This window comes from Dichotomopilus funicola, assembly GCF_033296635.1.
Source record: "Dichotomopilus funicola strain CBS 141.50 unplaced genomic scaffold C8A04scaffold_16, whole genome shotgun sequence".
Classification (NCBI taxonomy): domain Eukaryota; kingdom Fungi; phylum Ascomycota; class Sordariomycetes; order Sordariales; family Chaetomiaceae; genus Dichotomopilus; species Dichotomopilus funicola.
Genome location: NW_026944037.1, coordinates 145,781 through 168,615, shown reverse-complemented (window position 1 = coordinate 168,615; position 22,835 = coordinate 145,781). Strand labels below are relative to the sequence as shown.

Sequence of the window (22,835 nt, the reverse complement as noted above, 5' to 3'; positions counted from 1 at the left end):
AAAGGCTTTTCTGTGGAGGGTTAAAATGGGAAAGGAAAGAGGAGGGAGGAAATTAAGAATCCCAGAGGCGACGAAAATAAGGGAAACCAAAAGGCAAGTTGGAAAGTGGCAACAACACGTTCCTGCCGGGAGATGAAGCGACCACCCTGAATGAGGAAGGCGCACCCAACGACTCCCGGTGTCCCTAGCGGGAACTCGCGAGAGACAGGCTGGCTCGCATAGCTAGTACCGTGTGTTGGGTAAGACTGAAAGTCGGATACGCAGCCAAACGCAAACGCCTGCCGAGATAGAGAAAGGGAAGGCCCGACGGGACGGTGGTACGATACGGAGAGGACATAGCCACATCTCGTATGTTCTGACCGATCTTCCACAATCGGCTCGGTACACCGAGGCCTTGAGAAGGCAAGTCGGTCGGCCCGAGTGGTCGAGGGAAAACAGAAGGACGACTTCATATACAAGGGATGAGGACTAACCTTGGTTGATTGAGTCTTGGGTTGTTGAACGAGTCGAGTCGAAAAAGCCGACAAAATTGCAAGACCACAACAGCCCAGTGAACGAAGGTGCAAATCTGGTTGTGTGAGAAAGAAAAGGAAGAAGTGGAATGGCAGTCGAGTGATGGGAATTTATACTCAGAGGGCAAGGGCAGGAAGCTTCCGGGCCGTCCTACTGAAAGATGAAAATTCTATCGGCCTAAGCTTGAAGGCAAACCGAATCTTCCTAGAAGTCGACCACGATCTGTATCCGGTGCCGGGGTTGAGTGAAAGAAGGCACGGGTCTTGTGCAGCTTGCCCGGAAAGAATAAGACCCTCCAGTCTCAGTCTCGGCATTCAAGAACGGCGTGACCACCTAGACAATAGAAGGCAGTGGAATCTAGATAAGGACAGGTCAGATTCACATATCCTATTTGGGAAACAAAACTCCTACCATAGACCAATGTGGCAATGTCGTGAAAAGAGTTTCTTTCATGGTTCTTGATGTATAGGGTAAGTGTGGCGCTTATTTAGACTGTTTACAAAGCGGTCGCTAGCCGCGTCACCCGTGGCAGTGTTTGGGCTTCAGTTTCTCCGTCCCTTTCGCTCCTTGAGTCTATGGGGGCTAGATAAATGAAGTTATTCTTCTTGATCGAGCAGGCGTTCATGGCGAGGCCCAATCCTGACGTGATTGTATGAAGGTTACAAAACAAACACCAGACAAGTCCTTTTGAGGAAGGGCATGCTAATAAGCCATCTTCAAAACTAAATTGGGACAATACTAACAAGATATAATAATACACCATTCAGACATATGCCCTTAACTGTTCAATAATCTAGAACAATGGATGAAAACCGTCCCAATGCATCACAATTCTCACAAAATCCTACACGGCCCAGATAGACGCCATAACCCCTTAAAAACACCATACCCAGTCTGAGGTTATTGAAGCCCAACACATAGCGTTCTGTCAAGTGCAGCAGCAGCCCTTCCCACGGTTCCCCCTTCTTTCTTAGCGCTCTCCATGCCAGAGGTAATGGCGGCCCGCCATTTGGTATCAAAAACACGCTGCCGCGCAATACGGTCGGGATAGATCTCGCTGTCTTCATCCCTTGGTATGCCAAATAGGTTGAGATGGGCAAACGGGCTAGGTGTGCTCGGCAAACGGTAGAGGTTGTTCCAGTAAGTTGTCGGATGATATGGAATCGGTGCCTCTGTCCGGAAGCCAGTTTGCAGGAACTTGGTTAAAACTTGAATTTGCCTTGCCTGGGCCTCCGGGCCGCGTTTAGTACCGAGGGTCGCCTTGGAGGCGGACGTCCAGCCTTGGTTGCTTATACCGGCTCCAACATTAGGGTTCCATCCCAACATAGAGCTAAAGCTGTTCAAGGTTTTGAGCCAGCCGCCGGGGCACGCCACCGTCTCGTCGCCGGCAACATCAAGTAGCCATTCCATGATACTCAGCGTATCGCCGCGAATGTCAGTTGACAGATGCGTCATTCCGCCCCGAACGTACATCAGGACCCTCTCCACACAAGGTGCGACCTCCGTCGGCGGCAAGGCCCGAAATAGCTTGAGAAGCTGGAGGCGTACCGACGCCGAGCTATCCGACATCAAAGGTAGGAGCTTCGTCAAGACCCCCAAAGTCCCGACAGGATTGTTAGGTGGATGCGCAGATAGTTGGTTGGTGACGTAGGCCAGCGCATCACGTCTCTGGTTGTCCGATTTTGCGTTGACAGCCAGCGTGAGGTTCTGCTTGAACTGCTCGACGGGGTCTTGGCCATCTGTTGCAAGAGTTTGCTGGTTGACCACGATAGCTATCGTTCGTCAGCGCGCCTGCTTGCTGGAATTTGGTCCAACACAAATCAAAACGTACATTTGGCTTTAAAACTTGTGTCGGTGAAATTGGCAGCCTTTGCTTTCACTTTTCCAACCTTCAACTTGGCTTTCTAAGCCGGGGCAACATGTGAGTTAACGAATTGGTAACGATTGGCTCCTCCGGGCGTCCTCTGGGATTCTCACCTGGAAGTCCTTCTTCTTCTCCTTCTTCTTCTTATTACTTGAGCCCATTTTGGCTGACCGGCAGCCAGTAAAACACCGATTACAATATTTTGTATTCTGGGTGTTCTAAAAGAAGTCCGTCCCAATCCATGCAAGTTGGAAGGGGAAATTTTAGCGGTGTAACTTGGCAGAACCGGGGACAGTTACAGTGTCTTGAGCACTGTTGGCACTGTACGACTCAAATCACTCCATTTCAAGAGCCGAACTCATGGGAATTATGGGCGGTGGATACATCAAAAATGAGAAGCATGTGGAGGGGAAGTGTGCAAAAGATAGAATCAAAATGTTATATGTGTTGCTTCTCATGAATTAATCGGGTTTGGTCGTTTAAGACACACAAACGGTGCCGAAGTGCGCCGTTTGTTAGCTTGAGAGGTCAAGGGTAATTCAACACAGTGCTTCTCTCCTTAGGTAGTTAGTTACCTTTGTCTCGGTCGCTTGACAATACATACACTTCTGGGTCGAAAGCCAAACTCTCCCCCGAAAATATCGACCCGCTCTCTTTGGGTGTAGAGGAAGAACATAAGCGGTATTTATACACGGCGCCATGTCGGACACGGCCTTGGTATGAACGAACTCCCAGAAGTCGCATCTACTCGCAGGTCTAACCTCACCATAGGGCGCGGGGCCCGATGCCCTCGACGAGACGCTGGGCCGTCTGTCCAAAAAGCCAGGCGTGAGAGCGACCATTGCTCTCGACCGGGCCTCGGGCGCGATTTTGAAGACAACCGGTCAAGTTGGCTCAATCCGGGCCACGCCAGTGCCTGTGTCGCCAGCACCGGGTGCTGGTTCCTTTTCCGACGAAGCAAATGGGGAGGATCTCAACCGCGACCAAGGCGCAGAGCAGCTGGCTGCCATGATATGGAATTTTGTCAGCAACGCCGGGAGCTTTGTCCAGGAACTTGACACGGAGGTATGGTTAGAGAATGGTGCCCTTTCCAAACCCGATGCCGTCCATCGTCGAGTTGGTTACACCGAGTTCCGTTGTTTATGTGCTAAAACGACTCGCAGGATGAGGTAAAATTGCTGCGGTTGCGGACGAAGAAGCAGGAATTTGTCATCGTGCCCGACACAAAATATCTACTAGTCGTCGTGCATGATACCTCCGCGTGAGTTTTCGAGGACGTCAATGGGCCCTCTGGCTGCCACATCAAAATACAAGTCGGTTGCCCTATTGATGCTACTCAACCCGAGCCGCTAAACAACGAAGAGCAGCCAGTCTGGACCCACAAAAGCATGGCAACGCGTTGGATACAATACGGTCTGCCACCTCAACGACACACGAAATGTCAGGCAGGAAATTTGGTGGATGGGGTGGGTTTCGGGTGATGACAGGAGCGGCCAGTGTGATAGTGAGATGCTTCCATTTCTCCGGGATGGCTGCTGCTCACATGCTGAGGACTGAGGTGATTGGGACGCGGCGTCATGCTTGACAATTGCAGTGGAAGGACAGCAAGGGCCCGTTTCGACTGGTCGGTGGTTGCGGGCCGCTGGGGGAATTAATTTAACTGCCTGCTATCAAAGGAACGGAGCGAACCTAGGTGTTACACAGAGGATTTAGCAAATGCAGAGCAACAAACAAACTCGCTCATGTCACCCTCCCCGATGAAAAGGCCCTCGAATCTGCGTCTATCGATATTCGGTACAGCGAGCCCAGCTTGCCCGGGTAGTGTTCGTGCTTGCGATCTTTTGCATGAGTCGGGGATTATTTTTGCGAGTGCGTGGAACGACAGTCCTCCTATGGGTGGCCGAATTAGGGGTCCATGCGACAATGTCGTTCTGGAACCACGGCACCCCAGGCGCATGCATCAAACATCCATGGAATCAGCGGGCCAAGAGAAGTCTCATCTCTGTCATGATGCCGCCCTGAGCTTTGCATCGAGCCCGGGCTCGAAACAACCCTGACCACCTATCACTTTAATGCTCCGCCCTGCGACTTGCCATGGGAGCATAGCTGCGAAAATGACGGGAACACCCCGGCGGGACAAACTCTCCACTCAACGGTCGCGTTGGCGTCAAGTACCCGTCATGCAGGATGCGCCAGGGCTCTTGACGACTCGGGGCTCGACTTACCCCCCCTCGAGCCCCTTCATAATAATAGGGACTGCCTTATAGTTAAGCTCCTACGATGATTAGCATTATCGTCTGGCCATCTGGCTCGTACCTCCGCTGGCACGACTGCTTGACGATATAATCTGACGCGCCGAGGACGTGTTCGACACATGATTCTCGCTCGGCCTCGTCTGCGGGGCTCGTTGAGAATAACGTCAAGATCCCTTAATTCTTGTCTCACGCCTTCATTCGACCCTTTCAAGGAATCAACGCCTGCTCCGACTGTCCTCGGTTTTCTCTCCTCCATTTCTCATCGAGGCTTTCCCGGTCGTCGCTCATACACTCCCGACCGTAGCGAGGAGGTGTGCCAAGAGTCAATTGCTCTCCGGCGCTGCAAGTTGCCGTCTCACGGCTAGACACGACGGAGGTGCAAGTACACTAACTAGGAGAGCGAAGCTTCGTCTAGGCCTCCCGTGTGCCCCACGAGGCTGCATTAGCTCCAACTTGTCCAGGCGCATCGAATTTCTAAAATGGCCCCATTCTCATCATTGAGGAGATCGCCCCGCGGTCTAAAGAATGAACACCGGGGCGTTGGAGATGACGTCAAGATCCCAAACAGCCCGCCATCGCAACAACAGGAAGGCATTCAGCCCGACAATAGCTCGGGCGCGGCGGATGGCACGATCAAACGACGACGAGGCTCGTTCATCAAGAAAGATCTGTTGCACAACCTCCGGAATCGATTTACAGGGAAGCCGGCCCTTCTGCGGGGATCAAGCTCTCAGGAAGAAGAGGTATGTCAGAAACGCAGTGCCTATTCTGGACATCCTACCACAAACATTCAACCCTTGTTTCTGTCCCTGCGACCCTTCGTCATGCACCGTCGAGGCAACCCCAAAACCCAATGCAACTACACCAGTCAATGGCTCGACCCGAATGCTTTTTGCCGCGTGCAGCTTGGGTTTAGCTCATTAGCTGTGAGTATGGGGAAGGGGTAAGCCGCGCCAAGCCTAAGCTGTCGAAGATCAGAACGCTTTAGGTCCCGTGTCGTCACTCCTCCCCCCGGAAGGGCGAGCCCGCGTGACCACGGCATGTTCCCCAACGGTTCCTGCGCCAATCGTACGAGCCGTCTAGGGGGAGTTGCAGAAAGCCACCACCTTCGACCCCGACGAAGCCGGTCAATGGCTTCTTCTCATCAACGGCCTCGTTCTACGAGCAACTGGTGTAGTGAATGTGAAGTTGGCTGACTGGTGGTTTTTGTGACACAAACCTTCAGGTTCCCGGGCTCTCAACCACAACGTCCACAACACCGTCGGCCCCTCCGCCAATTCCGGTGAATCCGAACAAGCCGCTACCATCGCCACCTCCTCCGGAAAGCGAGCAGACCAGGAAACCGCCGGGCAAAGTCCCTCTCAAGACCCGCCGCATCATGTCCATTCTCACCGAGTCCGACATTGAGAAGCTTTTCTCGGGGGCCCCGCAATACTTCGCCCGGTCTGAGGGGCATTACACCGGGGCGCCGCACCCCTCGGTGGCCTTCCCATGGGACGAGAAGCTGGAGATCAGGGACCTCGCCGACCACTCGCAAATTGAGGACAAGGCATGGAGCTCTGTCACAGCATGGCCCCATATCACTCGCGATGTGAGCAGTGACCGTTCTGCCGCCCAGCGAGCTTCCGAGGCGAAACAACGGGCTCACTTCTACCCGCGATGCCGCGAGCGGCCGAACATGCTGAGCATGTTTGGGCTCGAAAAGGGGAGTGTCGGGTACCAGGCTGCGCTCGAATTGGCTGTGAGCGATGCCCTGCAGGACCAACAGTGGGGGTTTGAACAGTTGGGAACGAGATTGCCAGCTATCGTTGACCAGCGCCAAAGAATGCTCACTTCCAAGAACGGCCTACGGCACGTCGAGGAGAGCTTGATCATGGATCGACTAATTAAAAATGGGGAGAGATATGGGGGGAACTTCCCGTTTACGGAGCAGAGGCCAAGCGAGCTTTACAACGAGCTCTTCCTTCACCTCCTCCATCCGCCGGCAAAGCCGTTGGATCCCCGTGACCCTTACAACCTTTCAGTCCAGATCCTAGCCTTGGTCAAGGTCCTCGCCGCACCGAATATGTGGATCGACTTCTCGCACCCGGAATGGCGCATTCGAATCGGCCAGCTCTTGTGGGAAACCCCAGGGGAGGACAACAAGGAGGATGGGTCATCGACCAAACCAGCAGACTCCTCGAGCGATGTTCACGAGGAACGGTATTGGTTGTTTCTACAAATTTTACTGGCCTGCGAACTGCTTGTCCGGCTGGATGCGATCACTGAAGGTGATGAACTCGGTGTTGAGACGATTCGGCCGGCTGAAATACACAGGTTCGAAAAGGAAGCAAGCCAGGCCGTTAAGTGGTCACTAATTCTGGCGCGAGTATGGCTTGAGAACATCGAGATCATCAAAACCGCGGCCAACACACCAGCAAATGCCAACGAGAAACCGTCAGGCTGGCTAGCTACCCTAACGAAGCACATGTCGCTAGCGCGTGATCATAGCTCAGAAACGGGCCACCATCACCACCACCCCCATCAACTATGTCACTGCGCGCCCGCCTACGCCATTAGGGGGAAACATGTCCGACGACAAGTCCGCGGTCTGGCGCACTTTGCTAGACGACTGAAGTGGCCCGAGGCAAACTCATGCGTGTCTGAGATTGCCGAGAATTGCCGCTCTATAGTGGACGGGAGTCCACTGAATACCCCTTTCGCGAGTCCGAGCAGCCGGGCGGGCAGCCAACGTTCGTCATACTTTGGGGGGCAAAACGGGAGCTCGCAAGGGCAGTATACGCCATCTCGGAGAAGGAAAATATCGGCCGCTCTCTATCCTTCGGGCTGGCTATCCAAGAGTTATGTGTCCGGGCTGATGTTGCCCGGGGAAGGCATTTGCCATTTCTTGATGGCTACCCTGCTAGAGAACGACGCGGCGGCCCTCTCAAAACTAGGACCCATGGCCAATCTGTGCGGCGGTTTCATTTACTCAGGAAAGAGTTTCTGGAGCACGTCGTGTATTGTTGGTCGAGTTTTGTGTGCCGGAAAGGGCGCCGTGGAGTGTATGGGCTGGATATCCAGCGATGTCGTTCCACAGGGCCTTGGTGATCGCTGGGTAAATATCGAAGGAGAAGAAACTCGTGGTATGAAATTCCGACGCCCCCGGGGTGACCGGCAACATGGCAGGCTGACCCAAGGTGTCTAGATGACGCACTTCAAATCGACAAAAAGGCTCGCCTTTGGGGCAAGAAAGCAATCGAAAAAGAATCCAGCGTCCTTGGCAGTACAGATCCCACATCTACTCTTCCAGCCGACTTTATCATCCCTTACGAAGGTGTCTACCCAGACAACCCACCGCCTACCCTGGATATTGAGCTGAGGGGATTAAACCTTGCTGTGTTAACCGAGCCTATTGGCACGGCTTCTACGGAAGGTTATGAAGTCACCCCAACATCGGATCTTAGTAGCGACGGCCAGGCTTCGGAAATCCGTACATACTCCGCGGCCGTAACCTTCACGGTAACCGATATTGACTTGGAAGAGTCAACGGAGCACACTTTTACCTTGATCAAGGATATCAACTTTGTGACAGCGCACCCATGTGTGCCCTCTCAACATGTAAAAGTCGTAAAGTCGCCCTCCAGCCCTACCATTCAGCAGGTTAATCTCCCCGGTGACTCCTTCTCAGGCAAAACAGTCAGCGTAGTCGGTAAGCATACTATTCTCCTCTTCTCCCCCTTCACAATGCTTTCCATTCTCGAGCTAATAACCTCCAGGCCATCCTCTGCACAAATTCTTCACATACATGACACTCCATTTATCCGAGCTACTCGCAAAGCGCGAATTTACGTTAGAAAAGTTACTCAGTAGTTACTCACCAACCGGCCACAGCGTTGCCCCTTCTCAACTTGACAGCGCAGCCAAAGTACTGGTGGTCGACTGCATCACAGGCTTCCAGCCACAACCACAGGAACACGAAATCCCGCTCTCGCCCGTCGTCAGCCGGACGGATAGTAACACATCTGACGTGTCGGTGTCGCCCAGTTCGTCCAATGTTACAATCAATGGAAATGGCGACGGTGACGGTGGCGCCGGAGGTGGAGGACCAAGCAACAGCGTTTTTGAAGGGGCGCTGGAGAGTGCGTCGAAGAAGATGCACTCGGAAACACGGCGGCGGCAGTTCGGGTCGGACATGGAGATACTCGTCAGGGCGTTATGTGCTGAGAAGGGCTGGAACGCACTGATCAGTCGGCGCAGGAGGGGCTGTCTAGGGTGTGCCATCCGTGAAGCCGGGGCACTCGGGTGGAAGGTTGTTATCCGTGTAGACTAGGGCTGGGCGTTGGTTGGTGTATGTGTTATTGGCATCTAAAATGTTGGCGAGCGGGTGGGCCTGATGTGGGCGCTGTATCTTGTAACACAACTGTTTGATACCTGTTAATCTCCAATTTGGGTCTATATCTACATCTCGATTCTCTCAGGCCGGCCTGTGGACTACCACGGGTCGATTCTCGGCGGTTGCGGTTGCTTCGCCCTGGCCGTGGAGTTGGTGATGGTTTCATTTTTTCGAATGATCAAGAGACATCGACGCAAGGATGGAATCCGACCGAGTCACCCATATGAAACGCTCTTGGTGATATTATAAACAAGGCAGCGTAACCCAATTAGAGATTAGGATAAAAGCGTGCGACTTAAAGATCACCCTGAATTGACCACTCCTTCCAGCCCTTCTTCTCCCCCGGGAGACGGACCTTCTCCCATTCTCGGCGTGTGACGTTTTGCCTAAGTAGCCATCCTGCATTAGTACTCCGGTTTCTCCTACTGCATATAAAATCACTCCGCGAGGCGAGGCCATATTGGAAGCAGCAAGGCAAAACATAACCTACCACTCCTCCACAGGAATCCAACCGATGAAAGCGCGATCTCCAAACCCGCCCACCCAGTACACCTGCTCAACAACGAGCCGCGCAAAATGAGCCTCGTGGATCCGATTACCCGGGAGCCAGTACTTGGCGTCTGGGTGCGAGTCGACGTAGCACTTCGCAATCTGGGCACCGATCCCACTCTTGGGGTCGTCGCTGCCTTCGATAGGCTCGAGGTGGCCGAGCAGGGAGAAGCGCGGTAGGTTGGCGGCGGAGTAGGGGAGGGCGATATCGTGACCGTCACTATCACCACCCCCGTCGCCATGCCCGTCGCCGCCGTTGCCGTTCCACCACCTAAATAGATTCAGGTAGGAAGAAGCCCAAGCCCAACTCTTAATCCGTTTCGCGGGCGGATACGGCGGGGCCCATTGAACCGCCAAGCTCACATTACTCCCAGCCGCGACGTTCTTGAAGGTAGTGCCAATGCTGATAGCGAGGATAGTCGGGTTACCGACGTCGTCGTCTTCTTCGCAATCGGCGATATACTCCATCAGACCGTACGGTAGGCCGCCTAACCCTTGCGGGCGCCGTTCTCGCGTGGTTGCGTCATCGGTATTGGTACCGGCATCGGCATCCTCCGCTGCGCTGTGTTCACGTTTATTCTTATCGTCGGGGAAGACCGTGGAGAGCGTGCCGAGCGGGGTGAGGGCGAGGATACGACGGCCGAGGACTGCGGACTCGTAGGAGGTCGGGATCCGGGCTTCGCGGGGGGTTGGGGAGGCGATGGCGATGGCGGCGGTGGAGGTAGTCGCGCAATAGGAGAGGAGGGCACTGGCAATTGTAACGGGTTTCATAGCGGATTGATGCGTCTGTCGAAGTCTTTATTATCGTGGTATTAATGGACTATATAAGTAGGTAGTTAAGGGCCAGTTGCGAGATGCATGGTTTGGATTAGAACGGGGAGTCCCCCATCGGATCTTCCGGTCCTTTCGGGGGGGCTCGTCCTTGGCTGCCCGCCTCCTGGCCGCACACCCTGTTTGGGTACATTCGGTTCCATGTTGCGGGCCTTGCCGGATGCTCCAGCGCAAAGGTTGCGTTGCACATGCTGGGGATTCCATGGGGCCAAGCCGTCTTATCTGATCAAGCCCCGGCCGCTCTCACGTGGCGGCGGCCGTTTGCCTGCGCTCCTCAAACAAACGCCCGTGTACGCCGTGTCCGTTAAGAGCCCCGTAAATTGCATCATTGCGTTGTTAGAAGGCGCTGAGTAGACCCTGAAATCTTGGATTGGATTGCACCTTGCCCGTAATCGCAGTCCAGCGCTGTGACAAAAGTTCCAAACAACAGCGACTTACCAGAGGAAAGGAAAGTCAGGTGACATATCACGTGATTTGATGACTTCGCCCCTTGTCAGAGAGAAGCCCCAACACGAGCCCCTGCCCCGCCAGACTCCCACAATTATTAGGTAACCAAAGGATAATCCGCAGAAATCGCCCGCCCCAGGAGACACCGGTCGCAGACTCTTTTCCCCGTCACCGTCTCCTCCATCACGCCAACCAGAGAGTTTTCGACAACGATCATTCAAAATGGGCAAGGTTCACGGAAGGTAAGGACATTCGTACTTGATGCTGTTGTTTTTGTGTTTGAATGTATTGCTGACTTTCTTGTTCTCTAGTTTGGCTCGTGCCGGTACGTTTCCCTCGCTCTCGACGACAGTTCTATCGACGACCGAATGAAACTCGTGCGATTGAGATTTATCGAATGGACATCTGACCGGCATGCAGGAAAGGTCAAGTCTCAGACCCCCAAGGTTGAGGCGCAAGAGAAGAAGAAGACCCCGTACGTTCACCCGATAATCCCGCCAATCCCGACGCGACCGCGACCGCGAGGAGCCACAGATAGCTAACAGCCGGATAGTAAGGGTCGCGCGAAGAAGAGACTCACTTACACTCGCCGCTTCGTCAACATCACGTTGACCGGTGGCAAGCGCAAGGTTAGTTCACTTCCAGAACGACAAGGAAGAGAAAGGGCTGGCCATGCTGACATGTTTCTCCGGATAGATGAACCCCAACCCCGGCTCTTAAATTACCCATTCCTTTTAAATGAAATTCTACAACAGGCGGCAACATCATCAGGGAATGACAGCCATGCTTGGGGAGAGCTCGTTCGGATACGTCGGGCGAAGCCTGGAGATGAGGATGGCCTTGTAACGAAAGGAGGGTGGGCTAGCATCTGGAGGTCACCAGGTAGCAGTAGTCTTAATGACGCTGGTTTTATAGCATGGCTCGTCTTTTCGTGCTCTGGGAATGAGAAACGGTTTAAGGGAATTTTTGCAACGCGATCTCTTGTTGAACAAAGCGACCGCCGGTATTGAAGTTCAGCGTTCTCCTACAAAAGTCGGCCTGCTGATTGCCAGGGAAAATACCACTGTTTATTTAGCATCTTGATTCACTCTGGACCCCGAGGCCAGACTGTATTAGGTGCCAGGACACGGCAAGTTGGAAGGGCGTGCCGATGCTTGCGCAGGTAGATGTTACAGCAGTTGGGACTATGATAACTCAAGCCCCTCGGTCATTTGCCAGGCCTCGATCAACTGGATCCATGACCGTACATTCCAATCATCATCGCCGTCGCAGTAGAGAAAGTGCCCGCCAAAAATTCCGATCATCGTCGTGGTAGGCATAGTCCAACTGCGCGACAGCCTCCTCCAAGACGGACTTCCACAGGAACGGCGGCCAGTTTCTGAAGCACTCCAACTCCGCCCATAGGAGCAATAATGTCACCATAAGCTCCTTGTCGCTTAGGGTAATGATGATATCGAATCCCCTCTTGGCTAGCTGTAAATGAGGTAATTAATAAGGAAGGATTTGACTAAATATTTGGAGTCAGAAACCACTAACCTCCCACGACCACGCCTGGTCCAATTTTGTGGTGACGCCCCCACGAACCAACCAGAACGTCGTCTTCGCCACTTCCCAGTCAAATGGGCCCGTGATAAGTCGCTCCGGTATCTTGATCAGAGGATGAAGTTCCATGTAGCGTGGTCTCCAAGATAGCGTTGTGGGTTGAACGATGGACGGGGATAGTCCTTTGATTTCTACGCTCAAGATAATTCCGCAGGAGGCCTTGAACTCGTCCCAGTCCCGTTGGAACAAGAGATCTACGTCGTCCACGTTCCCTAAGGAAGGACGAACCGATGGAGGTATGGGGGAGTCTAAATGTCTAGGGAGGTCGCCAGGTCCGCCATTCTTTCGATACCATTTCTGCTGCGCCTCGAGGATAACCGCCGTATTCACCCATGTGCAGGCGAGCACTGAGCTCTGTGGTTCACGCACAGTTAGATCGTTCATCTTTCACGCTCGTTGACAATAATGGCGTCCAGATCTGGAAAAGGGCGCGAAGGTCCACAAACCTGGAAATCCGGATCGCCGGGAACTGATTCTGGCTTCAGCAACGGGTAGTTAACTGCCTCGAGCATCCTATTGTTGAACCGCACTCTCTCCCGGGTGCATCTAAGAATGGCATCGCTCTTGGGGTAGCCCAGCCACATCTCCCAGGTGGGCTCAAAGGCGGCTACCAGGAGCTCACTCATGAAGGACCGGGAAGAAAAACGATAGCCGATTCGCAGGCTACTGCGTAGAAAGTTGAGATTCCGAGACATGATTATGATGCGTTCAAGAATCTCGGTGGGCAGTTCCTCAATAGCAGCAGCGGGCTTGCTTGACTTGAAGCGCCTCTGAAGTGGCTGAGGGATGTCGTCCCCGTCTGCGTCTCGCTGTCGCTTCTTCGACTGTCGCTTCTTCGACGCCTGGGCGGCTGGCTTTTCGGGTGGTTTCCATGTCTTTTTGTGAGCCAATTTTCCTTTCACCTTGATCGGTGTTAACTTCATCTCTGAGGAGTCGAGCGAGATAACCGCTAAGGCTCAAATGCGTGAGTGAGTGTGTTGAGGGTCGTAAAAGAGAGACGGACGCTGAAGAAGTAGGTGAGGCCGGCTCTCGAAGATGAAACTAAAATGGCACAAATTCAAAAGAACTTCTGTGAGGTGGAAAATTGTGTCAGGGCGATGGTTGCTACCTGGTGAATTTCTACCAGGTGCCCCAACATTTTGACCATGAATAGACGACGGCAGGCACGGAGTATAACTGACTTGAACACCAGACGAGGACTGAGAACCAAGAATAAGAATATGGGTTTGGGCTTGGCAAATGGCTTAGTAGGCTCACGCCCCTTTCTTTGATATGCTAACGCCACTCCCCGCAAATGGGGTGTGCGGGCTTGGTGAAAGGGGCGTAAAAACAGACCTGATAGGGGGTGATCACATCAAACTGGACCCAGACAAGAAATTCTGCAGCGCCGCCCACTTCTGCACATCGAACTTTCAAATTTGAGATCTTGAACAGTTTGAGCGACAATCGCAACGGCCCCCGCCGAAGTGACCAGCTTCACGGTGCTCGCGATGCCTCCGGCATTGAGACCAGCTGTGCCATCGCAGAGGCTCCTGAGGTTTCTGCGCGCCCAGTCGGAAGGGCTTGGTGCTTTCGCAGAGTGCGCCGGCGGCCGGTTACCACCTCGACGCCATGCTTGCATGTGCCCCGCGAAGACGAGATCGCTTGACAATTACTCGACCACCCCGACCACCCGTCACGAACCCACACTCCAGGCCTCCTTTTTTGGTCTCCGCCCACTCTTCCCGAAATCGCTGACGAGACAGCGGGGTACCACCCCGCAGGAGTCCAGTTCTGCCGCGGGGGCGCCTCGATATGCTTCTTCCGAACAAAAACCGCCGAAGCTCAATGGCCGCAAAAATGGCGGCAAACCAGTATGGCAAGAGTGGCTTTTTGGGTCCGAAAAACAACGGGGGGAGGGACGGAAGGACGACGACATTAGGGTGCGATTGGAGGAGGAATCCGGGTCCATCTTCCAGAGCAGGTCTTTGACCGCGAAGGCGGCACTCGACCCAAGGTTGAGGTGTACCGAGGTAGACGGGACGGGGAAGGTCATAATGGTAGATGGTGAGCTCAAGAAGAGCGAGCTTATCGCCAGGGTAGGCAAATGCATACTTAGTAGTGAACTGCGAGTTCAGTTGCTAACAAGTTGCCGTTTTGTAGTACGGGTTACTTCCGCGCGATCTCCGAAAGATTGATTCCTCGAATCTTCCACATATCCTCGTTCGGCCCTCCGCTATTCTTCTCAACCTCCTCCATCTCAAAGTCCTCATCAAGCACGACCGCGTCCTGTTGTTCGACGTCTACGGCTCCACCTCGTCGTACCCCCAGTCCGCATTCATGTATGACCTACAGGGGAAACTACAGCAAAAGCAAACCGCTAGCGCGAATAGTCTGCCCTACGAATTCCGGGCCCTAGAAGCGGTTTTGATGTCCGTTACCGCGGAGCTCGAGGCCGATTTCGAGTCCGTTCGAGACCCGGTGATCCGAATTCTGAGTGATCTAGAGGACGATATCGACCGCGAGAAACTGAGGATTCTTCTGGTCTTGTCTAAGAGAGTTAGCACGTTCGAGCAAAAAGCCAGGCTCGTCCGCGATGCTCTCGAGGAGCTTCTGGAGGCGGATGACGATCTTGCCGACATGTACCTGACCGAAAAGATGCACGATCTGATCCGAGGCGAGGATGACCACACAGAAGTTGAGCTCCTTCTGGAGTCGTACAACAAGATATGCGATGAGGTGGTTCAGGAGGCGAGTAATTTGGTGTCAAGCATCAGGAATACTGAGGAAATGTGAGTGTTTTTTGCGCTGCTCTTCCAGCCGTACAAGCCAAGTCATCCTCTTACTGATACCCTCTTTAGTATTCGAGCGATCCTTGACGCCAATCGCAACTCACTCATGCTGCTTGACCTCAAGTTCAGCGTCGGCACCCTCGGCCTCGCCATGGGCACCTTCCTAGCAGGCCTGTACGGCATGAACCTCGAAAACTTCATCGAGGAAACCAACTGGGGTTTCGGCGCCGTCACGACCGTTTCCTCCATCTTCTCCCTCTTCGTTTGTTGGTACGGGCTGGTGAAACTCCGCAAGGTCCAGCGCGTCAAGATGGGCGGCGGCGGTGTCGGCGGTTTGCGATCTCAGCACGACTGGTTCTGTGACGACGGCACAAACGGCCTGCTGAATCCTAGCAACCGCGAGCGGTTGAGGCGGATCAACATGATCAAGAGCGCCAAACAAGTGCGGTCCCGAAAGTGGCCGTTCCGGTAACGATTTTCCCCCCTCACTCAATATTAGTCGGGTGGTGGTAGACAATTTGTAATCATGTACGAAATAGACCGGCGTTGGGCGGCTTTGATATTTTGTCGGGTCAGGGGAGGGGGGGACACAAAACTCGCATCATGTTGGATTTGGGGCTTCATATTCCTGTACGTAGATACGTGTACAATAACACCGGCTTTTCGGCGGTTCTCGCGAGGGCCTCTCAGCTTATGGCTTACTGTTGAGCAGGACTCTTGGCCTTTTGATATGACGAATCCAAGGCGTTCCCACGAGGCGTTCCCTCGTGGGAACAGTGACATTCCCCAACCGAGAATCGTGCTGGGTAATCCGAAACCCGGAATCAACAACGACTAAGTCCCCGAGGCAAGCCACATGCCGTTTACGTTCCTCTGCCTGATCCGCCAAGGAATCTCAACTTCAAGTTGGCCAGCGGGGAGCCACACTCCGAAGGGCACACAGACGAAGTCTTGTACTTCTAGATTCGGCTGTCGACACCAACAGAGTCCCTGGTCCTGTTTTCCTTGGGTTAAAGTATCGGTTCAGATAAGAGATCCCAAGGCTGACAACAGGCCTCGACCAAGCCCCAGAAAGGGGAGAAGTCAACGAGAATGCATTCATGCGCAGGTATCTTGTTCCAGGGATCCGGTGAACCACAAGCGGAAACGAAGCGAGCCACCTCCTCTCGCCCACCGCAGCAGCGTATGAGAGAGTCACAGCAACCGGCGAGCTCAAACAAGACTACTATGTGCCGAGGATGTGTCAACAAACCCTTTTAGCGAAGAGCCCAGGTTCACCACCCGTTCTTACACAGTACTTACCCCCTACCCCGGGACGCACAAGATCCAACAGTCCCGAAACGGGAAATGGCCGGCGGGATAATAAACAATAAATAAACACCCTTGGTGTCAGACCAGGCACGTAACGCACTTCCACGTACACACCAGTAAGTCAACACCAGCCAAAACAGCCCCCAACACACCCCAGGGGGCCGGGAGCGGTGGACTTCCAAAGCAACAGAGAGAGAGACCCGGAATCTCGCCCGACCCAAACCGGACCGAACAGTCCCCCCTCTCTCGAGACTCCCCTAGCCAAGCAAAAAAACATCGCCACAGACGCCGAGTCTTCCCTTCTCTTCTCCGAGCCGTGACTGGTACGACCTCCCCTGCCCTGTTGCCTTCGCATCAACAAGAGCTTACCCAATCCATCTCGCCGCTCGCTGGTCCGTTTTCTCGCCCTGTCTCTCTCTCTCCCTTTCTCCCGCGGGAGGGACTCACACGGACACGGACACCCACCCACCGGCTCACCAACTCCGGGTGATCCGAGACTGGACTCCACAGGAGGCGAGAAAGAGAGGGGGAAAAACGTAACGTAAGGGGTAACAGGCTGAACGAGGTTGGGTTCGGTGAACCTGCGAGATGGGTCCTAGAAGGCCTCGTAAGGGCAAAACAAAACGGGGAATAATACCTCTGGATTTACACACCACAAGCCATGACGGCACGACCATGATGTACGACATGATGATAGCGCCGGGTTCAACCGGCGGGGAAGGCGGAAGCCAGCAACGAGCGATTTAAACGCCAATCAACCTCAACCTTAGCCCATCACTCTGACACCGACGACGGCGAGGCACTAAGGGAGTAGCGAAGTCGGGGTTCACGATGGTGTGTGTGTGTCCGCGCAGGTGTGCGCGTGTGTGGGAGGTTCAAGACAAAAAACGCGCGAGACCGACCCCGTGGCGTGTCTCCCCTGCTGCTTGGTGCTTGGTGAATCACTCAAGCCACTCACCAAGCACTCAAGAAGGACCACCCCACTCACCCACCCACTTCGACTGAGTGGGTGAACTCAAACTCAACCCGATTGCCACAGGGAGGTTCGTTCCATGAGGCAAAAAGGGAGAAAACGGAGCACAACGGCAAGCTGGGTCAGAAAGGAAAAACAAAAAGAAGGAAAAAAAAAAAGAAAAAAAAACTGACCTAAAAGCCCAGTCATTCGTTGGCCAGACCCTGCCCATCGCCCCTCCCCTCCGTTGTTGCCTCCTCCCTCCGATGACTCACTCGGAAACCCGACCCGACGCGGATGTGTGGTGAACTCTTGAAAACTGAATGGCTCCGTTCCCTAGGCAACGCCAACGCCAACGCCAGCGTTTCGTGACTGACAGCGAAACGGGTATCCCCTTTTTTTCTCTCGGGAGAAATCGGTAACATCTTTGGCCCTTCGAGGTGGATGAGAATGAACGAAAGTGGTAAGAATGAGTTTGCTTCAGGCGCGCGGTAAACGATAGGTCCAAATGTGCTCGTGAAAGAGCATGGTATCATGTGTTCTGCTAGCACTAAAGTCCCGGACGGTTTTGGGAAGTGATCCCTTGATGGAGGTGGTTCCTTCCATCTGTCCGACCGTTCGAGGACGAATCCTCTCCAAAGACGCCGGTGAGGAACTCATCCTAGGTGTTCCAAATCCGTTTTATGATGCAAACCGTCCGGAGGCAGAGAGCGCGGAAACCCACACCCGGGCGTTCGCGTGTCTCTCCTCCCCCGGCGGGCGCATGAAAAGGTATCCGGCCAGCAGGCGTCCCAGTTGTCTTCTGGTGCCCTGGCTCCGTCCATTATGCTCCGAATAACCACCCCGTTTCCATCCTCGGCATGAGCGCCGTTAGTAAAACCGACGACCGAAAAAATGGTAAAAGAAACTGAAGGCAGTATGCTCAAGCACTAGATCCACTCCATTTGATCGTACACAGGATAGCAACAACAACAACAACCACCGTTCTCTTCGCGTGGAACGATTTCAACCAGTATTCCACCGCCCACCCTAATGCCCACCAAGAATATGCTGTTTCCCGTTCCGTCGATCCAGGGCCCATGCAAAATCAAAACGCAGCGTGCTTTTCGCCCGTTTTCCCCTAGCCACCATCTAATCCATCTATGAGCTAGATGTTTCCAAGGCTGGTTTAAGTCCGGAGTCGAAAACTCCGTTTGCCATAGTTTTCCCTCTTTCTCCTTTCCGAGAAAGAGGGGTTACAAAGAAAATGTAGAATCACAAGGGGTAGTGCATAGTGCGAAGAGAAGAAAAAAAGGAGAACATAGTGTTGGTATGTGCGGGAAGGCGCAGCGATGGAATATTAGACACAATGAAGGTTTATGCTGCGATACGTCCAGAAAGGCGACGTTTAGTTCAAGATTCCATCCCACATACCCGGTCCGCCGTATCCCCCAACGGCTGGGTGAAGGGCGGAGATCCGGGACGTTCGGGAGGCTTCAGTTGAGCAGCACACTCGCTTGGAGCCACCACGAAGCGTGGGAACTGGAACCTGAACTCGGCTGCGGACCATAGTTTCTGGCCAGGAGCCGCTGCCTTGCTGACCGGCAAGCATCTCGCGAACATCATCATGAAGTGAGTTTGATCTGCCCCGCTTCGACCCGGCCTTGAAGGGAACCGTGGACCGAGCAGAGCCAGACCGTTGAAGCTGTTGAAGCGCAAGGGCCGCGTCGTCAATTTCGCGTTCTCGGCGCCCGAGTGGTGTCTCCAGTGGCATGTAGCCAATGTCCTTCCCAGCTGGGATCGTGTAGGACTCCGGCGACGAGGTGATGAACGCCTCGCTGTCCTCCGGGACCGAAGCAATGGTGGGCAGCGCGCTTAGCCTCTCACCACCCAACTTCGCAGAGCGATATCGCGCCTGGACGTCCAGCTTAGACGACGGCGCAGTAATCGAGGAAGTAGATGAGATCGAGGATGAGCGCGAGACCCGAGAAGAATCGGATACCATTGATTCGGGCGAAGACGCAGTGGAGACCGAGTTTGCAAGCGACGAGCGCCGGGGGACACAATTGATCGGGGAAGACATCGCCGACGGTGGCCATCTGTCAGTGGACTGCGCAGCGACCGCCATCGACGCCTGAGCCATAGCGAGGCTCATAGACGAGCTCCTCCGGAGGATCGAGGGTCCGGTACCCACAGCAGGAGTACCGAGCCCGCTCACCTGAGGAGTCAAACGCGGGGTCGGGAGGAGGCCGAACGCTGGAACGGCACGGCCGGGGGCATGTGCCACGGACGGAAGAGGCTCCATAACCCTGGGAATACCAGTCGGTGCCTTTGCCGCCGAAACAAGCTCAGCGTCAAAAGCCAGGGCGGTGGGGCGTTCCCCCGGGGGTGTGTATAGGGACCTCGGGGGAAGCTCTCTTGAAGATGTGCTGACCGGTGACCAAGGGATAAGAGCACTCAAGTTGTCCAACTCGGGAGATAGGCCAAGGATAATGCGCCGGAAGTCGCTGCACTGCCTGTCATAGACAAGCTGCGCAGCCCCGCCAGGCGAAGGAGGTTGACTAGGCGTGAACTTGTTGACACAGTCAGCCCACCGTTTGTAGGTCTCCTCAGTGACATGAAGGTTCCAGTTGACAGCCAGAAGAAATGTCATCTCGTTCTGGTTGATCTCGAGAGTATCAAGACCCGAGATTTTGCTCCAAGCGCGAGCTGAGTAGTTGCGGTCCTGAAGGTACTTGGAGGCCAGGATCAGAGCGGCAAGGAACATGCGGCGGCCGCACTGGATGGCCTGACTCGAGCGCGAATCATCGGGCTGCTCCGTGGTGAAACTATAGCACGGAACATGCGACTTGATAAGCACCAAGTAATAAAGAGCTACCTGCAGCGTCGAATAGCTGGTCCGCGAGCGCCGGAGCGTCTCTTGGATGAAGGTGCGAAGCGGCAACACCGCATTGCTACCGTTCTCATTGCGCGGCGGAACTGATGACGTCGGCCAGATTGCCTCGACAATGTGGGTAGACGTATCTGAAGGTGACATTGAGCATATATCTTTCACGATGAATGTAAGCGGATATCCTTACCGACAAGATTCTCGACGAAGCTAAGCTTTCGGTCCGACTGGCGCACAAGCGAGGGCGGCCGGCCGGTGCGCGATGTGGCCGAGGCGCACGTCCGTCGGGGGTTCGGTCGATATTCGGAAGGAGGAATTTCCAGTTGCGCCGGAGGTTGGACCTGGTGCTTGGCCCACGGGGCGCGGGTCTGGGAAACGGGCTCGCAAAAACTACCGAGCGAGCTCACCGAGGTTTGAGAAGAAGAAGGGCGTTGCGAGGCGTAATATGAATCACAAAAATCGGAGTGCGATGTTGCGGCGGTCGAAACCGAGTCGTCGGAATGTTGAGACGACACGTCAGACCAGAAAGAGGAAGCGGATGAGGAAGCGGAGGTGGCTAGCGAGAGATTGTAGGGCGCATTGTTGGCGTGGGTGTTGGAGGGGATCGGGTCGTAGATTGCGGGCATCATTGTGAATTAAGGGGGATGGAGGCGCGTCCAATGACTTCCAGTCGCCGTCGCGCGGTGTCTACCGGATGAATCGAGGTGCTGAACAAATCGTGAACCTATCGATATGCTGGGTCTGCGACAAACCACATCGGATGTCGCAAAACCGGGAACGTCGAAAAGGAAGGTGGGCTTCTAGAGCTGGGCGCAAGAAGCCGACTTTGCACGATGGGACAGACCGGTAGACGAGGCGGAGACGGCGACTGGGATAGATACAATGCTCTCAAAAGGCATCGTGTGTAGAACTTTCGTTAGGATAAACGGAAGTGGTGGGGGTTATATGGCGGTTTTAACACCCGACCATATGAAGGTGGGAGAGACGATGACGATGGTGCGGCCTTGTTCGACGAGGGGTTGCGACTGCGACTAGGATCGGTCGAGACTTTGAGGCTGGTGGGATCGGAACCACAACCACGGGTCGGACTGCAGCTGGATTAAGGTGCGTTCGAGCTATGCAGGTACCATGTGCGTCTTAAAGTAACTTGGAGGGTGTGGCTGGGAGAGCGTTAGATACATTTAATGACGGGCGATGTCGTGTGGGTTATGGGGGGCGGCGGCGATGTGACTCGTGAGTGTGAGTGAGGCGTGTGTGTTCGGGCGCCTGGATTCAGGTGGCCGGCTTCGGGTGACCCTTGTCTGGATGACTCTTCTTGCAGTGTGGCGAGGTCCAGGTACCGACCGAACCGACAGTTGCCGCTTGCAAAAACCAGGTGGCTCCAACTGGCAGGCGTGGGGCAATGTGTGTGGGTGTGACCAACCTCTGACGGAAGCCTGAAAACGGGTCTCTGACTTCGGAAAAAAAGGACTGTGGCGAGTTGGTCGGTCACCGCCGTGGTGCAAAATGAGTGTTTGATGACTTGTCGCCGTTGATTGCTGTCTTTCCTGTCAGGGAGGCCGGTGGGTTCCTCGTTCTGGTCAGGGTTGGTTTGAATGGTAGCAAGATGGCCGGGGTGGTGGATTCCTTTGAATATGGGCTAAGAAGGGTTGGCAGCGTAAAAGTATGAAAAAGAAGCTGCGCGGTCTTTTGAAAGCGCTGCTGGGAAGGAAGCGTCGTCCGTCGGTTTGTTTTCCTTTGTCGCAGGGAGCAAGTGAATGCCTCGCGAGAAAGGGAGCCGGCTCAAAGGACCAAACTGGGAATCATTGGAAAGTGGAACAGAAGGGTAAGAAGGGTAAGAAATTAGAGGAGGTCTGCGGAAGAGAGACGAGTAAAGCGGAAACGTTGTGAGAAAAAGGGACGAGTGAAAATTGAGAATTGAGAGGAGAGATGATAGATACACAGATCTCACAAGCTGACTACGGGAGAGCCGCTTCTTCCTAGATCTTAAAGTTGAGCATCGTGACTGCTCGATGGGGGGGAAGGAGGAGAGGAAGTTTCTCGGTACGGCACTGGCCTCGTTTTGAATGGGGTGCGCTGGGACATTGGAGATGCCACGGGTGCTGCAGCAAGCCCACAGCCAGGTTTGCACCACCGGCCGACGGGACCTCCACCTTCCTGCAGGTCGCCCACACCTGGCCTCAGCCGTCCAGAATAGTCAGCGTGTTACACGGGTGCCGCTTGGCAAATCCTCACACAGTGCAAAATCCGTTCCTCTGCACACCAACCTCGAAGGATGCTATGAGTTCCCCATGTTTTGCCGTCCACCGTTTTCTCTCGCTCGATCACTGTAGTAAACGACATCCACACTCTTCCTGAGCCGTTGGCGCAGCCCGGGCCGCCGCCCGAACCTCAGCCTTTTCAGGAGCCAACCTCGTTATTCTGCGTAACGTCTAGTAGTCCTTCGCGGTCCAGGAGTGGCATGATGCCCCTCCGAACACTAGAGAATGAGAAAAT

The 22,835-nt window shown here is 54.3% G+C and overlaps 8 protein-coding genes across 8 annotated transcripts; 4 read left to right on the top strand and 4 right to left on the bottom strand.

Annotated features, from left to right (window-relative positions):
- Nucleotides 1-1,413: 1,413 nt before the first annotated feature.
- C8A04DRAFT_10748 (Rix1 complex component) lies at nt 1,414-2,538 on the bottom strand (the record flags this gene model as incomplete). The annotated part of the gene is made up of 3 exons (XM_062776700.1): nt 1,414-2,285; nt 2,345-2,417; nt 2,491-2,538. 3 exons carry the CDS (start codon nt 2,536-2,538, stop codon nt 1,414-1,416), a joined length of 993 nt encoding a protein of 330 aa, XP_062638707.1.
- A 538-nt stretch (nt 2,539-3,076) lies between these two features.
- Nucleotides 3,077-3,642, top strand: C8A04DRAFT_26842 (uncharacterized protein; the record flags this gene model as incomplete). The annotated part of the gene is made up of 3 exons (XM_062780068.1): nt 3,077-3,094; nt 3,149-3,442; nt 3,541-3,642. The coding sequence occupies 3 exons, from the start codon at nt 3,077-3,079 to the stop codon at nt 3,640-3,642; spliced, it is 414 nt and encodes a 137-aa protein (XP_062638706.1).
- Nucleotides 3,643-5,111: 1,469 nt separating this feature from the next.
- C8A04DRAFT_26841 (uncharacterized protein) lies at nt 5,112-8,944 on the top strand (the record flags this gene model as incomplete). Its single annotated transcript, XM_062780067.1, has 4 exons — nt 5,112-5,375; nt 5,858-7,757; nt 7,820-8,323; nt 8,391-8,944. 4 exons carry the CDS (start codon nt 5,112-5,114, stop codon nt 8,942-8,944), a joined length of 3,222 nt encoding a protein of 1,073 aa, XP_062638705.1.
- A 358-nt stretch (nt 8,945-9,302) lies between these two features.
- On the bottom strand, nt 9,303-10,327 carry C8A04DRAFT_35829 (pyridoxamine 5'-phosphate oxidase-domain-containing protein; the record flags this gene model as incomplete). The annotated part of the gene is made up of 2 exons (XM_062783316.1): nt 9,303-9,393; nt 9,498-10,327. 2 exons carry the CDS (start codon nt 10,325-10,327, stop codon nt 9,303-9,305), a joined length of 921 nt encoding a protein of 306 aa, XP_062638704.1.
- A 729-nt stretch (nt 10,328-11,056) lies between these two features.
- Nucleotides 11,057-11,554, top strand: C8A04DRAFT_26839 (ribosomal protein S30; the record flags this gene model as incomplete). Its single annotated transcript, XM_062780066.1, has 5 exons — nt 11,057-11,076; nt 11,146-11,159; nt 11,255-11,309; nt 11,388-11,463; nt 11,531-11,554. 5 exons carry the CDS (start codon nt 11,057-11,059, stop codon nt 11,552-11,554), a joined length of 189 nt encoding a protein of 62 aa, XP_062638703.1.
- A 537-nt stretch (nt 11,555-12,091) lies between these two features.
- C8A04DRAFT_10667 (uncharacterized protein) lies at nt 12,092-13,359 on the bottom strand (the record flags this gene model as incomplete). Its single annotated transcript, XM_062776671.1, has 3 exons — nt 12,092-12,303; nt 12,367-12,790; nt 12,883-13,359. 3 exons carry the CDS (start codon nt 13,357-13,359, stop codon nt 12,092-12,094), a joined length of 1,113 nt encoding a protein of 370 aa, XP_062638702.1.
- Nucleotides 13,360-13,926: 567 nt separating this feature from the next.
- C8A04DRAFT_26837 (uncharacterized protein) lies at nt 13,927-15,679 on the top strand (the record flags this gene model as incomplete). The annotated part of the gene is made up of 3 exons (XM_062780065.1): nt 13,927-14,514; nt 14,579-15,207; nt 15,277-15,679. The coding sequence occupies 3 exons, from the start codon at nt 13,927-13,929 to the stop codon at nt 15,677-15,679; spliced, it is 1,620 nt and encodes a 539-aa protein (XP_062638701.1).
- Nucleotides 15,680-18,857: 3,178 nt separating this feature from the next.
- Nucleotides 18,858-20,968, bottom strand: C8A04DRAFT_35826 (uncharacterized protein; the record flags this gene model as incomplete). The annotated part of the gene is made up of 2 exons (XM_062783315.1): nt 18,858-20,473; nt 20,530-20,968. The coding sequence occupies 2 exons, from the start codon at nt 20,966-20,968 to the stop codon at nt 18,858-18,860; spliced, it is 2,055 nt and encodes a 684-aa protein (XP_062638700.1).
- Between the last annotated feature and the right edge of the window lie 1,867 nt (nt 20,969-22,835).